Source organism: Vanacampus margaritifer, chromosome 14 (genome assembly GCF_051991255.1).
Source record: "Vanacampus margaritifer isolate UIUO_Vmar chromosome 14, RoL_Vmar_1.0, whole genome shotgun sequence".
NCBI classification, from domain to species: domain Eukaryota; kingdom Metazoa; phylum Chordata; class Actinopteri; order Syngnathiformes; family Syngnathidae; genus Vanacampus; species Vanacampus margaritifer.
In genome coordinates this window covers 16,724,030-16,736,579 of record NC_135445.1, presented here as the reverse complement: position 1 = coordinate 16,736,579, position 12,550 = coordinate 16,724,030, and the positions used below count along the sequence as shown (strand labels likewise).

General features: G+C 42.8%; 2 protein-coding genes across 2 annotated transcripts in view; one reads left to right on the top strand and one right to left on the bottom strand.

Annotated features, from left to right (window-relative positions):
• cacna1bb (calcium channel, voltage-dependent, N type, alpha 1B subunit, b) overlaps positions 1-12,550 on the bottom strand; it is a 170,358-nt gene that overhangs the window by 12,366 nt on the left and 145,442 nt on the right. Inside the window, exons 42-48 of the mRNA XM_077585553.1 lie at positions 12,342-12,449; positions 12,119-12,228; positions 11,480-11,649; positions 8,930-9,059; positions 8,706-8,816; positions 3,360-3,398; positions 1,367-1,631 (exon numbers count right to left, since the gene is read on the bottom strand). Of these exons, the coding sequence (XP_077441679.1) occupies positions 1,367-1,631; positions 3,360-3,398; positions 8,706-8,816; positions 8,930-9,059; positions 11,480-11,649; positions 12,119-12,228; positions 12,342-12,449 (933 nt within the window). The remainder of the gene's footprint in view (positions 1-1,366; positions 1,632-3,359; positions 3,399-8,705; positions 8,817-8,929; positions 9,060-11,479; positions 11,650-12,118; positions 12,229-12,341; positions 12,450-12,550) is intronic.
• On the top strand, positions 4,429-8,234 carry LOC144034167 (uncharacterized). Its single transcript, XM_077542740.1, has 3 exons — positions 4,429-5,460; positions 5,523-5,757; positions 8,145-8,234. Exons 1-3 carry the CDS (start codon positions 4,499-4,501, stop codon positions 8,232-8,234), a joined length of 1,287 nt encoding a protein of 428 aa, XP_077398866.1. The 5' UTR covers positions 4,429-4,498.

Here is a 12,550-nt window from a genome sequence, read left to right as displayed (position 1 = left end):
ATTGTTCAAATTAAAACAAGATGCATCTATGTATCACCTGGTAAAAATAAGTGAACATTACAGTAAAACAACTCAAATTGTTTACACAGTGCCAGGGTTATTATAGTTTTGGAATTTTGATTTCGTTTTGAGTTTTGTTTTTTAAATTTAGTTAGTTTTAATTAGTTTTCAGGTTGGTTCTGTTCATTTTTATTAGTTTAAGTTATTTCATAAATGTTTTAGTTTAGTTTTTTTTTTTCCAAAAGTGTGTATTACTTGTGCGCAATATAAAAAAAAACACCATGGGAGCAACGCCATCTGAAGGTGCTTTTCTATTGGCTGCTGCTAATGATGTCACTTTCGTGTGACACACTTTCAAACGTCCTTATTCTGGTTAATATCAAAATAGATCATCCCCAAAGGCTCATGCATTAAATTGATTACCAAAGACTAAAACAAAGGACATTTTTGCTAGAATTATAGTTAGTTTTGTAAATATAAAATGTAGTTTCAATTAGTTTTTGTTTTTAAAAAGCAATTTAGTTTTTTTTTTATTTCGTTAACAAAACAGTTTTTTGAATTTTTGTTTTAGTTTTTTCGTTAGTTTTAGTTAACTAAAATAACCTTGCACAGTGCTGCCACCAAGTTTCTCACTTTGTCAAACATGTGCTTTATTGTTTGAAGTGTTCGCCTAAATGTTTCTGTTTTTGCTCTCCCTTGTTCATAGTGAAAATGTGGAATAGAAGAGAGAGAGAGCTTCTCCAGACCACTCTCTAAATACATGAAAACTCAACCGTCTTGAACGTAAAACAAATAAAGAGCGCTAATTTCAACATATTACAACAATGTGGCCTGTGTGTCTGCAATCTGGAACCATATTAAACCCTGAATAGGATTGCACAGTCTATAAGATAAAAATTGTTCATCTTTAATAGCAAATTAATTAAATACCAACAAACTGAAATAATGGCTCTTGAAAATGTCAAAGGGTAAAATGATGACACCCATATCTCTTACGGTATGACACATTAGCTTATTATAAATGGTAGGTAAATTCGATACCTCTTTTTTCAGACTAATACTAGAATGATTACTCAACTCTTGAGTGGTCACCGATACTAATACCAAGTACTGATAAAAATAGTACAATCCCACTTCCAATGAAGTTGGGATGTTGTGTTTAGCATACATAAAAAAAAAAGAATAGAATAAAATAATCATTAACTTAGAATTGTGTGTCTGCAACACGTTCCAAAAGAGCTGGGACAGTGTCAACAACACTAAAAATAAACAACTTTCAGCCATGCCATATGACACTTGATGGAGCTCGGGTGGATAAAACAAAGTTGAGAAAACACCCGAGTATTTTTCTATATTTTTGACTTACCAGAAACAGTGCTCGTTGGCTCCACCGTTGTAGCTCTCTCCAAGGACTTTTGCTTTTTGTCTTTGTCCTTGTCCCTGCGTCGGTGGCATCGGTGGTGGTGATGATGGTGATGGACTCGATCCTGGCCTTGGACTGCTCCGGACCCCGCTGATGATTGATGCTGACCTGGTCGTATCAGGTTGTAATCCTTAAGAACGAGCTCTTGGTTGTGCTGCGGGGTCAGTGAGGAAGCTGAGCGTCTTATGGGACTGAGGTCAACAATTGGCTGGGAATGGAAAAAAAGCAGAGAGGAGTGAGGAGAATGTGGAGTGATGGTATGACAGATTTGTGACATTAACCAAACCAACTGACTGGCTGGATTATGACAATTGTCACATCACACATGATGAAGGCAAAGTTTTCTTTAAAAACTGATACTCGACCTATTTCTATTCCTCAGTCTGTTCAACCTCCATGTACATATGTTGAAAATATTAAAGAAGAAAGATCTTAAATACGTATGAATAAATAACTGTAGACTACAGAGTTAGCAGACAAAAAACAGGCAATTTCTGGCTCGATGCTTGAGGGGTACCAAAACTAATTATTGGATTAACACTTTTTGCTTTTTTAATTAGTCTTTTTTTTAAGCTATATATAAACATTGTATTACATTATTGTTCCATATGATGTTAGCATTATGCTTCACCTTTCTTTACTGATTGGACTGGATTGGTCACTGCCTCAAAACAAATCAAAGGCTGGGTCAATTCAGGTAACCCTCTTAAAATGGTAACCTTGCCAGCAAGCTAAATTTTCAAAAATCACCGTGGAGCAGTCCCAGATTGATCATGTGAAGAACTCCCTTGAGTGAATCACAATGATCAATCTGGCTATTGACCATTAAGTCTGTTTAGAGAACATTTTGGAAACAGGTTCATTCAAGGTTTTAGCGTTTCCTTTACGTTCTCTAAAAGTGTCAAGATTGTTTTTTTTGCAACAAAACCATTATAATTGTTTAGAGAACGCTTAAGAAATGTTGCGACCTTTAATGGACCCTGCCGTGAAATCAACATTTGCTAATGTTGCAAACGTTCATCCCACAGTGGAATATGGATACAGAAAGGAGTATTTTTTTTTTTTTGTAATGCCTGATATGTAACAAAACATTTCAAAGTACAAGCACCCTAAAGATGAGTCTATGTTGCATGCAAAAAAATTTTTTTCTATAATACACCAATTAATTTGTTTTTCATTGTTTTGTTGTCCTCTGAATCTGAACTCCTTGATTTACAATTTATAGCCACCGACATTCTCCCTAAAACTAAATAGATAAAACAGCACCTTATTTGTTGGGAGGTGCATGACTCACGTAAATGTTTAATATTACATGAAGGCAGATTTGAGTCATTTTGTAGTTTCATGTGTTCCTAGTAGTCCAAAGTACAACCAGTAGAGACATTCAGGGACTACAATAGTACAACAAAGAACACAAACATTACTATGTCATCTGGTATGTTCTCGTAAAATCATACCACTATGAAAAAGGGCTTTGTAATAGTCACTGAGCAGTAAATGAGAGAAAAATGTTTTTGTTTCAAAGCAGGAAAGCAGAGTCTTTGTCCCTGCTCTGGTTTAGTCACAAAAACATACACAAAGATTCACAGAAAACTACATGCTACTATTTTCACACAGACACACACATTTTAAAGAGTCAAACTGTACTACTGTTACTGAAAACTAGAGCAAAGTGTTAAAAATGAAATAGGGATGTTCGATAGCCCCCCCCCCCAAACAAAAAAAATCTATTCTTATTTATAGTTCCTGATTGGTATCGAGTTTTTATTTCATGTATCTCTGACTGTATGCAATTTGACCAATTGTGCTGCATATCGCAGGGTCACTTTCTCTATGAGGATGCAAACTGCACTGAGATGACGGAAGCTCACAGGCACAAGGACACGGACATTAGAAAGGAGAGGAACAAAGAGGTGGCACAACAGGTGGTACATACTGCCAGGTGGGTCCCAGGGGCGTGGCGAGGGTGGCTCCGCTATCAGACAGCACACACAAGAGGGAGGTGGGCAAAATATTAGCAATGAGCTTCCAAATTAGGAGAAAGCGAAGACAGAAGAGGAGAGACTGGTGAAGTTAAAGGTTGGCAGTAGCCCATCAGTTTTTCACCAACATTCTATAAAAAGATCACAATCACTTGAAGTTCATAAAGAAGCACATTCTGGTCCTTATTTCGGCTACAGTTTCCCATCATAGAAATATATAACACGTGTTGAACTGGGTGCACATTCTTTCAATAGTGTTAGGAGTATGGCCTCCCTTTTGCCGACTAATGCATAAACTGTGTGAGAATATGAGACACTAGATTTTAAATGTGGTCCAATTGCCAATATATGTGTGTCTATACCTTGGTTCTGACTCAAACAATTTCTTTTTTGTTTAACATGCATAATGCCAACCTCTTCTTCCAACAAGCCAAAAAGCAACAAAGGTGATGTGGGAGAGCAGAGAGGGGTACAAAGAGCGGGAGGTAAACTAGCAAAGTGGGATAATTAACACAGACAAAAAAAAACAAAAAAAAGCTAACCCTAAATAAAGACCCAGAAAACAGAAAAGCTAGCGCAGTTCACCAGAATGGCATTAAAATTAAACAAGTGTCATGTTTTGGTTTTGGTTCTGTCATGTTCAGTTTCTGCTTTCCTTGTGTGTTTTCCTTGTCTTGTTGATTGTGACCCTGCCCTTCCTTGTGTTGTCCAATCAGTGCCCTCAGCCACTTGTGTCTAGTCCAGGTGTGTCTTGTTGCGTCATTAGTGTTGGTGTATTTAGTCTGCTGTCTCTCCTCTGTCTGTGTTGGTGCATTGTGGTATGTATGTTTGTCCTCATGTCATGCTGCCTGTTTTCTGTTCCCTCCCAAGTTCAAGTTCAAGTTCTAGTTCTAGTTCAAGTTCATGTTTTGTTGCTGTCTGGTTTTTTTTGTTCCCTCTTTTGTTCAAGTTCAAGTTCATGCTTTGTTTTATGTTTTTGAACTTTGGAAACCTTTTTGTTAATAGAAATTAAATCCCTTTTTTTTGAACTACACCCCTGCCTCCTTGCTCTGCCTTCCCGCATCTGGGTCCTAAAGCCCCCCGTTTTGACAGAATGCACCAACCAGAGAAGGACCCAGCGGGAGTGCTGAAAACCATGATGGGGAATCAGGAGGCGCGCCTGGCGCGCCAGGAGGAGCTCCAGCACATCATGGCCGCCCAAATGGACCTGCTGTCCTCTTTGGTTAAGGGAGTTGGGCGTCGTTGGGCTTCAGATGGTGGCGCTCGGAGTCGCCAGCCGCAACTCCCCGAGCCACGTCTGCCTCCGCAGCCCCAGGTCCCCGTGTCGGCTCCGCCGCAGCCCCAGGTCCCCATATCGGCTCAGCCGCAGCCTCAAGTACCTGTCCTACCACGCCTGCCGCCGCTGCCTCAAGTCCTCTGCCAGGTCTGCCGCCACAGCTTCAAGCCTCTCTGCCAGGACTGCCGCCGCATCCTCATGTCCCTTTCCCTGCCAGGACTGCCGCCGCAGCCTCAAGTCCCTATCCTGCCAGGTCTACCGTCGCAGCCTCAAGTCCCTATCGTGCCACGTCTGCCACCGCTGTTCCCAGTTCCCGAACCACGTCTGCCACCACTGTTCTCAGTCCCCGAGCCACGTCTGCCTCCGCAGCTCCAGGTCCCCGTGTCGGCTCCGCCGCAGCCCCAGGTCCCCGTATCGGCTCAGCCGCAGCCTCGAGTCCCTGTCCTACCACGCCTGCCGCCGCTGCCTCAAGTTCTCTGCCAGGTCTGCCGCCACAGCTTCAAGCCTCTCTGCCAGGACTGCCGCCGCAGCCTCATGTCCCTTTCCCTGCCAGGACTGCCGCCGCAGCCTCAAGTCCCTATCCTGCCAGGTCTGCCGCCACAGCCTCAAGTCCTCTGCCAGGTCTGCCGCCACAGCTTCAAGCCTCTCTGCCAGGACTGCCGCCGCAGCCTCAAGTCCCTATCCTGCCAGTCCCCGAACCACGTCTGCCGCCACAGCCTCAGATCCCTGAGCCACGTCTGCCGCCGCAGTCCCAGGTTCCCGTGCCGGCTCCGCGGCAGGTCCCAGGTTCCCGTGCCGGCTCCGCGGCAGGTCCCAGGTTCCCGTGCCGGCTCCGCGGCAGCTCCCGGACTCCGTGCCGGCTCCGCGGCGGGGCCCCGGACTCCGTGCCGGCTCCGCGTCGGGGCCCCGGGACTCCGTGCCGGCTCCGCGTCGGGGCCCCGGGACTCCGTGCCGGCTCCGCGTCGGGGCCCCCGGACTCCGTGCCGGCTCCGCGTCGGGGCCCCCGGACTCCGTGCCGGCTCCGCGTCGGGGCCCCCGGACTCCGTGCCGGCTCCGCGTCGGGGCCCCCGGACTCCGTGCCGGCTCCGCGTCGGGGCCCCCGGACTCCGTGCCGGCTCCGCGTCGGGGCCCCCGGACTCCGTGCCGGCTCCGCGTCGGCCCCCCCGGACTCCGTGCCGGCTCCGCGTCGGCCCCCCCGGACTCCGTGCCGGCTCCGCGTCGGCCCCCCCGGACTCCGTGCCGGCTCCGCGTCGGCCCCCCCGGACTCCGTGCCGGCTCCGCGTCGGCCCCCCCGGACTCCGTGCCGGCTCCGCGTCGGCCCCCCCGGACTCCGTGCCGGCTCCGCGTCGGCCCCAAGATCCCATATCAGCTCCGCGTCGGGCCAGGTTTCCGTCCCGTTTTCACATCAGCCCCAAGATCCCGTATCAGCTCCGCGTCGGCCCAGGTTTCCGTCCCGGCTTTGCGACAGCCCCAGGATTCCGGATCAGCTCCACAGCAACTTCCGGCTCCGCGTCAGCTCCAAGTTCCCATATCAGCTCCACAGCAGGCCCCGGACTCCGTGCCGCCTCCACGGCAGCCTCAAGTCTTCGCGCCTCGTCGGCCGCCTCAAGTCCTCGCGCCTCCACGGCAGCTTCAGGACCCCGGGCGTTCTCACCCTCTGCAGCCCCGGGCCTCCTGGCTTCGGCCGCTCTCGTGCGGGGTCTCTTCGCTTCTTCCATGGCGGCGTCAGGCCCATGGGGGTGGACAGGAGATGTTCATCCCACGGCCGTCCTATTCCGGTGTGGCGTCCGGGGCGCCCTCCAGATCAGCGCCGCCGGGCTCCCCTCGTCTGGCGTCCGGGACGTCCCCCGGACTAGACTGGAGGGATGTGTCAGGTTCCCGCCTCCGCGCCCCCTCCGCCCGCCCTGTTTTTGAACTTTTTAAGGGACGTCTGGAAGCCGTCCCTCGACGGAGGGGTTCTGTCATGTTTTGGTTTTGGTTCTGTCATGTTCAGTTTCTGCTTTCCTTGTGTGTTTTCCTTGTCTTGTTGATTGTGACCCTGCCCTTCCTTGTGTTGTCCAATCAGTGCCCTCAGCCACTTGTGTCTAGTCCAGGTGTGTCTTGTTGCGTCATTAGTGTTGGTGTATTTAGTCTGCTGTCTCTCCTCTGTCTGTGTTGGTGCATTGTGGTATGTATGTTTGTCCTCATGTCATGCTGCCTGTTTTCTGTTCCCTCCCAAGTTCAAGTTCTAGTTCAAGTTCATGTTTTGTTGCTGTCTGTTTTTTTTTGTTCCCTCTTTTGTTCAAGTTCAAGTTCATGCTTTGTTTTATGTTTTTGAACTTTGGAAACCTTTTTGTTAATAGAAATTAAATCCCTTTTTTTTGAACTACACCCCTGCCTCCTTGCTCTGCCTTCCCGCATCTGGGTCCTAAAGCCCCCCGTTTTGACAACAAGTTAAATTGATAAATTTACTGAAAATGACAAATAAAATGCTTGTTTTTCATAATTAAAAGTTGTTAAGTACTATTATGGATAGTGGTGTAAAATGTGAGTTTTCATTATGAAGACTTCCCGACGAAACATATTAATAAAATTCACTTGGTTCATTTACACCTCTCAAACCTCCAGAATATTCCCAACAGTCAGTTGATAATAGGTCAAGACTATGACAGAGGAAATGTTTTATATAATTTATGTGTGCTGAAAAGGTCCAGGTTCTTCTTTTTTTTTTTTTTTTTAGGAGAACAGGCTGATGATTGTTTTCACTGCATTTGCAAATAAAAAATATCATATAATAAATGGCATTATTGATGGATTTTCACACAGCATCCTTGCAGTTATGTTACTTTCTCTTTCAATGTATTGACAGAGGAGGCCAATTCCTTTATTATTTCCCTCTAAACTTAAAACAATTTTGTATGAGGATCAAGTTGTATTGACCCATGAAACTAAAATGACAAAGCGATGGACTGGCTAAAAATGGGCTTCTTCTGGGATGGCTCATGAATCTTGACTGAGTTAGCAAAAGCACATGGAGGGAGCAGTCATATTAAGTGAGAAGTCTATAGAAGTATTTTGTCTGCCTTGTTAAAGTGAACTTTAAAAGTGAAAAGTGGCTGCTTAATTGCTTGTTTACAAATTCTAGGGTTAAGCTGTTGTGTTGGCTAATTTACATCATATCGCATCCACGCTCTCTACTTGGCAGCTTGACAAACACTTTCAATTGCGGATCAGACGTCAATCTCTCAAACAAAATCAAATAAAAGCTAAAAGGTACGCAAAGCTGATGCACAGGTTGTCTTAAGATACAAGCATTAGTGTCGAAGCACATAGTTGATTGTGATGGAGGCGGGATTTGGGTTTGGTGATGTGCCTGCTCTATTCGGCACACTTAAAGACTAGTGCAATCTGGCAGCTTGTAAGTGCTAACTCCAAGAGTGTTGTCTTTATAAGTGTGTTTCTGTGCTTGCACTCACTTTTTTAGACTCTGGGCGGAACAAGTAGCAACCCTAAGTCTCCCCATCTAGTTGTCATGGTAATGAATGCCTTACTGTGCACTGGCCCTGCAGCATAGGGGACGGTTGAGCAGTTGCTCATATTCATTAGAGAGGACCATCTGGTCAAATCAGGCTCATGATAGATCCTTGGCATATTTCTATAAAACCATGATACAGCCATGTTATCAAGGCACCTGTTTAAATTTTTTGAAAAATGCTCAGTTCATTTATGTCAAAAGAAATGTTAAAGAAAGATGGAACCAATGTTTTGGAGATTCTTCATTATGGAGCAAGATAGTGACCTCTAACACACAAATGTATGAGGAAAGCTATATGCGAGTTTATCAGATCCAGAAATAAAAATGTTATTGTTAATCTCGCCTCATACTCGATGTCAAGCCCAATATAAAGGAATTGGCCTCACTGTTGCCAGTTCATTTGGAGGGGCTTGTAGTTGCAGAGATTCAGTGGCAATATTTCCAAAATAAACATTTGAAAGCAAATACTTGAAGAAATAGACACATGGTCCTGAATAGCGAGGAGCTTACATAGTACTCTGCATTGAGTCGAGGCAGAGAAGCTGCTCGGCCGTGGCCTTCCAGGCTGGGGTATGTCTCTGTGTCTGAGATGTTCTCGACAGGCTTCATTTCAACCACTTCCTGAAAATACAATGAAGCATGCATAACAAAAGCAGATCGTTTATCGTTTTAGTTTGCACTTGGTTGTGGTGCTTTTTATTTGTGTGTGTGTGTGTGTGTGTGTGTGTGTAAACCTGAGGCCTTGTGGAACACTGCACATCTTCTGACTGGCCTCTCTGTAGTTTCCTCCGCCCTTTGGGTCTCAGAGCTGCCAAAGAAACATCTCCAGACTGGGAGTGTTTTATAGAACTCTTCTGGTCAAGTCTGTGAAGAAAATCAATCAAATTGTGTATTATTATTATGTATTCAGCTGCATGGAATTTTAAATGTGCTAACTTTTTAAGCAGTGTTGGCCAAAATGATTTTAGTGGGAGCAACCAGTGAATAGTGCAGCTAATTTGGTCCAAGTAGAGTATTTTAACTCATTCACTCCCAGCCATTTTCACAGAAGCAACCCCCTTCGCTCCCGGCTGTTTTACTGGATTTTGACTGATTTTGCAAAGCCCACAGAATATTCTGTTCTATTGCTATAAAAACATGGACTCTACCAAAAGAAAGATTAGAGTCTCTTCTTTTTGTATCTGCTTCAATTTAGCAGAAATTTGCATTAGAATATTGCTAAGTTTTATCCTTATTCACCAACCTGTTGAAACCACTGGGAAAAAGAGCTTTTTGCAACATGGCCCTGGCTGATCTTTTATACTCTGCTGTCACCTGCTAGCCGTTTTTTGTTATAACTACCATTGCTTTAAGCAACCTCTTCATGTTCATGTCATGCTGCAGCATAAAAAAAATATAAATATGTTTTTGGGTATGCAGGACAAAGTATTAAAAAACATTTTGGATTTGAATGTGTTTAGGGCCTGACCCCTGCCCTAATATGGATCGAGTCTTTTGGCCTGTTTTACTGTTGCTTCACTTCCAGTTTGTATTATATTGCATAACCCTTAAGCACATCAACTAAAAATGATAAAAGTCTGGAGCACGCTGTACTTCATAATAAATGTAATCAGTCAACTACCCGTGACCCTAATGAAGGCAAAAAGTATAGAAAATGGATGGAGTTAAAAAAAAAGAAAAGGTTGTAATTGTCGAAGGTGACTCATGGTGCTGCTCTTCTTCTGATTTTTATTATTCTACCACTCACACACATCACTGCTCACCTTGACTCATTTATCTCCAAGGTCTATAAAGTTAATCTTTGGCACTCCAGTGGTTTACTTATGCAAAACAACAGTTCAGTTTTAGCAGGTAGCCATCTGTTTATTTTTTATTTTCCTTCTTACCCACAAACAATTGCTTCCTGCTCATTTAAGAGTTGTTATTAGACAATCTACTGCGGTGGATCCTCTCAAGCGAATGAATAGGGGTGACTAAAGAAAGCAGGGGAAAAAAAAGATCCTGAATGCATGTAGTATTTAAATATACAGAATATTCTAATGGTGCTTTTGGCAGTGTTGTAATATTTTACTGCTATTAATGACTCCAACCGTGCTGTAACATGGAGGAAATTGCATCTGTTTAGTATGAAACAATGTGTGCAGGTTTTCTGCAATAAATCCTCACATTCATACTGCACATTTGTGGTCCACCAATGGTCAATTACATTACTTTTTGGTAGCAACTTTACCTAATCTTGCTACATGGTTTATGGTAATGAGAGAGTTGACATGCACGATGTTTCCCAGGCCACTACAAGCATGTCCCTATATGACGGGGTCAACAATGTGGTGTCCGCCTAAAGAATTTAATTAGAAAGAATGACCAAGGGAACTTCTGCAATTAGCAACTGTGCAAATTCTCCTCGCTCTTTAGATTGTACAATTAGGACTTAGCAAGAAGCATTTGTCTGCTTTAAGCACTGTCTTACCAAGGCATTTAATCTACTCTGATCGTCACAAATTATTGTGCTGTATTCTGTTATCTATTTTATTGCTCTGTTCCTTTGTTGTTTACTTCTTATCTATGCTTTTAAAATCTACCTGCCAATGAACTCCAGTCCTAAATTGTTATTTGGCTTCAAACGGACATATTTACAGGTGGATGTTTTTTAATATGCAATGGCATTTCTTTGAAATAAATTAACATGAGCATTGAAAATGAATTCAAAGAATGTAAGGTGAGTGTGCACACCATGTGACACATGCCCATATACTGAAGGATTTAAATAAATTTGAATATTCAAGTAGTGAATTAAATGAATCTTAACATTCCTACCTTTTCATATAGAAATATGTTAGTAATTAATTCCATTGTATTGAGTATTAAATAATATTCCAATTTCTTGAAATGGTCAATTTTTAGGTTTCATTAGCTGAAAGCTGCCATTGTTGACATTATAAGAAAAAAAATATCATGCCGTATTTCACTCTGTATAAAGTGAAACCTCATAATATAGTTTCACTATTTCAATTGAACTAGACACTACAATAGGTTTTGTCTACAATATTCTAATTTATTGGATGCACCTTAATATTTTATATTAACAATGAATGAAGGATAAGATGAAATACAACAAATATAGGTTTATAAATATATATATATATATATATATATATTAGTTTTTTTTTAAGTCAACCTAATTGAACAAAAGCTGAGCCCCTCGACTTGTGTTCACTGTGCAGGTGACTTGAGTATAGAATATGTTTGTCACCAAATGTATGTCATTGACAGCAAACACTCACAGTGTGTCCTTGTTAACCGAGGTGGTGGTAGTGGTTGTGACAGGTGGAAGAGGTGACGTCTTTGCTTCTGACTCGGGGTGTAGAGGCTGTTGGGGACTGGGTATTGGGGGCTCTACTTCCTTGATGTGACCGAGGGGAAGTATAGGACGAAACAGCGCCCCAAGTTTACTCTGCAATACAATAAAAAGTGATTAATAACAAAGGGCATAAAGTATATAGACAAATTAGTAATGTATCTCATTATTTATCACCATTATTTATCAAAAAAGCCAATGATGACACAATGTTAAAAAAAAATTGGAACGCATACACACAAGGCATATATTTTGTTGTTGTTATAATTAGCATTTTTAGTCAGTTCACAATGTTAGCAAAACTAAAGGAGTTGGTGTTTTTTTTAAGTGTGTGAAATGAAAATGTTGCACAGTTTTAAATAAATCAAATATCTATCATTTCAATACGTAAACATTTTCTACTTTCGATATGCATTTACTTTATTTATATGTATTTATTTACCAACGTAGCTCAACGGGTTGCACTTAACATTGCCGTAACCTATTTTACTGCACTCTTTTTTAACAAAGCAAAACTCACAAAAATATCTGAAGCAAGGCCACAATTGAGCTTTCTCCAATGTACCTGAACTCCTCCAGAAGGATTCTGCTGCTGAAGTTTCTTGGCTCGATTCTGTTTGTAGTAGTCAAAAATCATGAGCGCTGCATACACTTTCCCCACAGTCAGCTCATTGTCTGAAAGAAGGCAAACAGTAGATGGCGCCAGAGTACAAAAAACAAAACACTAACAAACTACAGTATTGACCACGATTCCTTTGTGTGGCTTTCTAAACAAAAATTGGGCTTACATTTGTGTGGCGTCACTAGCAGGTCAACAGTCTTCTGCGACAAGCTGGGCCAAACTCTGTTTAATTCTCTTTTCAGATCAATGTCACATATATGTTGTGCTAAGACTCCTGTGAATGCAAAAAAATAATAATGAAAAAATCACATGAAATGTGCATTATTATTATGATTAACTAAGATCATATGCATCATTCCATCTGCAAATAAGCAA

Coding starts and splice junctions, on each gene's coding strand:
- LOC144034167 (XM_077542740.1), top strand. CDS start 4,499: ATGCACCAACCAGAGAAGGACCCAGCGGGAGTGCTGAAAACCATGATG. Junction 5,461..5,522: donor CCGTGCCGGCTCCGCGGCAG/GTCCCAGGTTCC, acceptor GCTCCGCGGCAG/CTCCCGGACTCCGTGCCGGC. Junction 5,758..8,144: donor CGTCGGGGCCCCCGGACTCC/GTGCCGGCTCCG, acceptor TCACTTTTTTAG/ACTCTGGGCGGAACAAGTAG.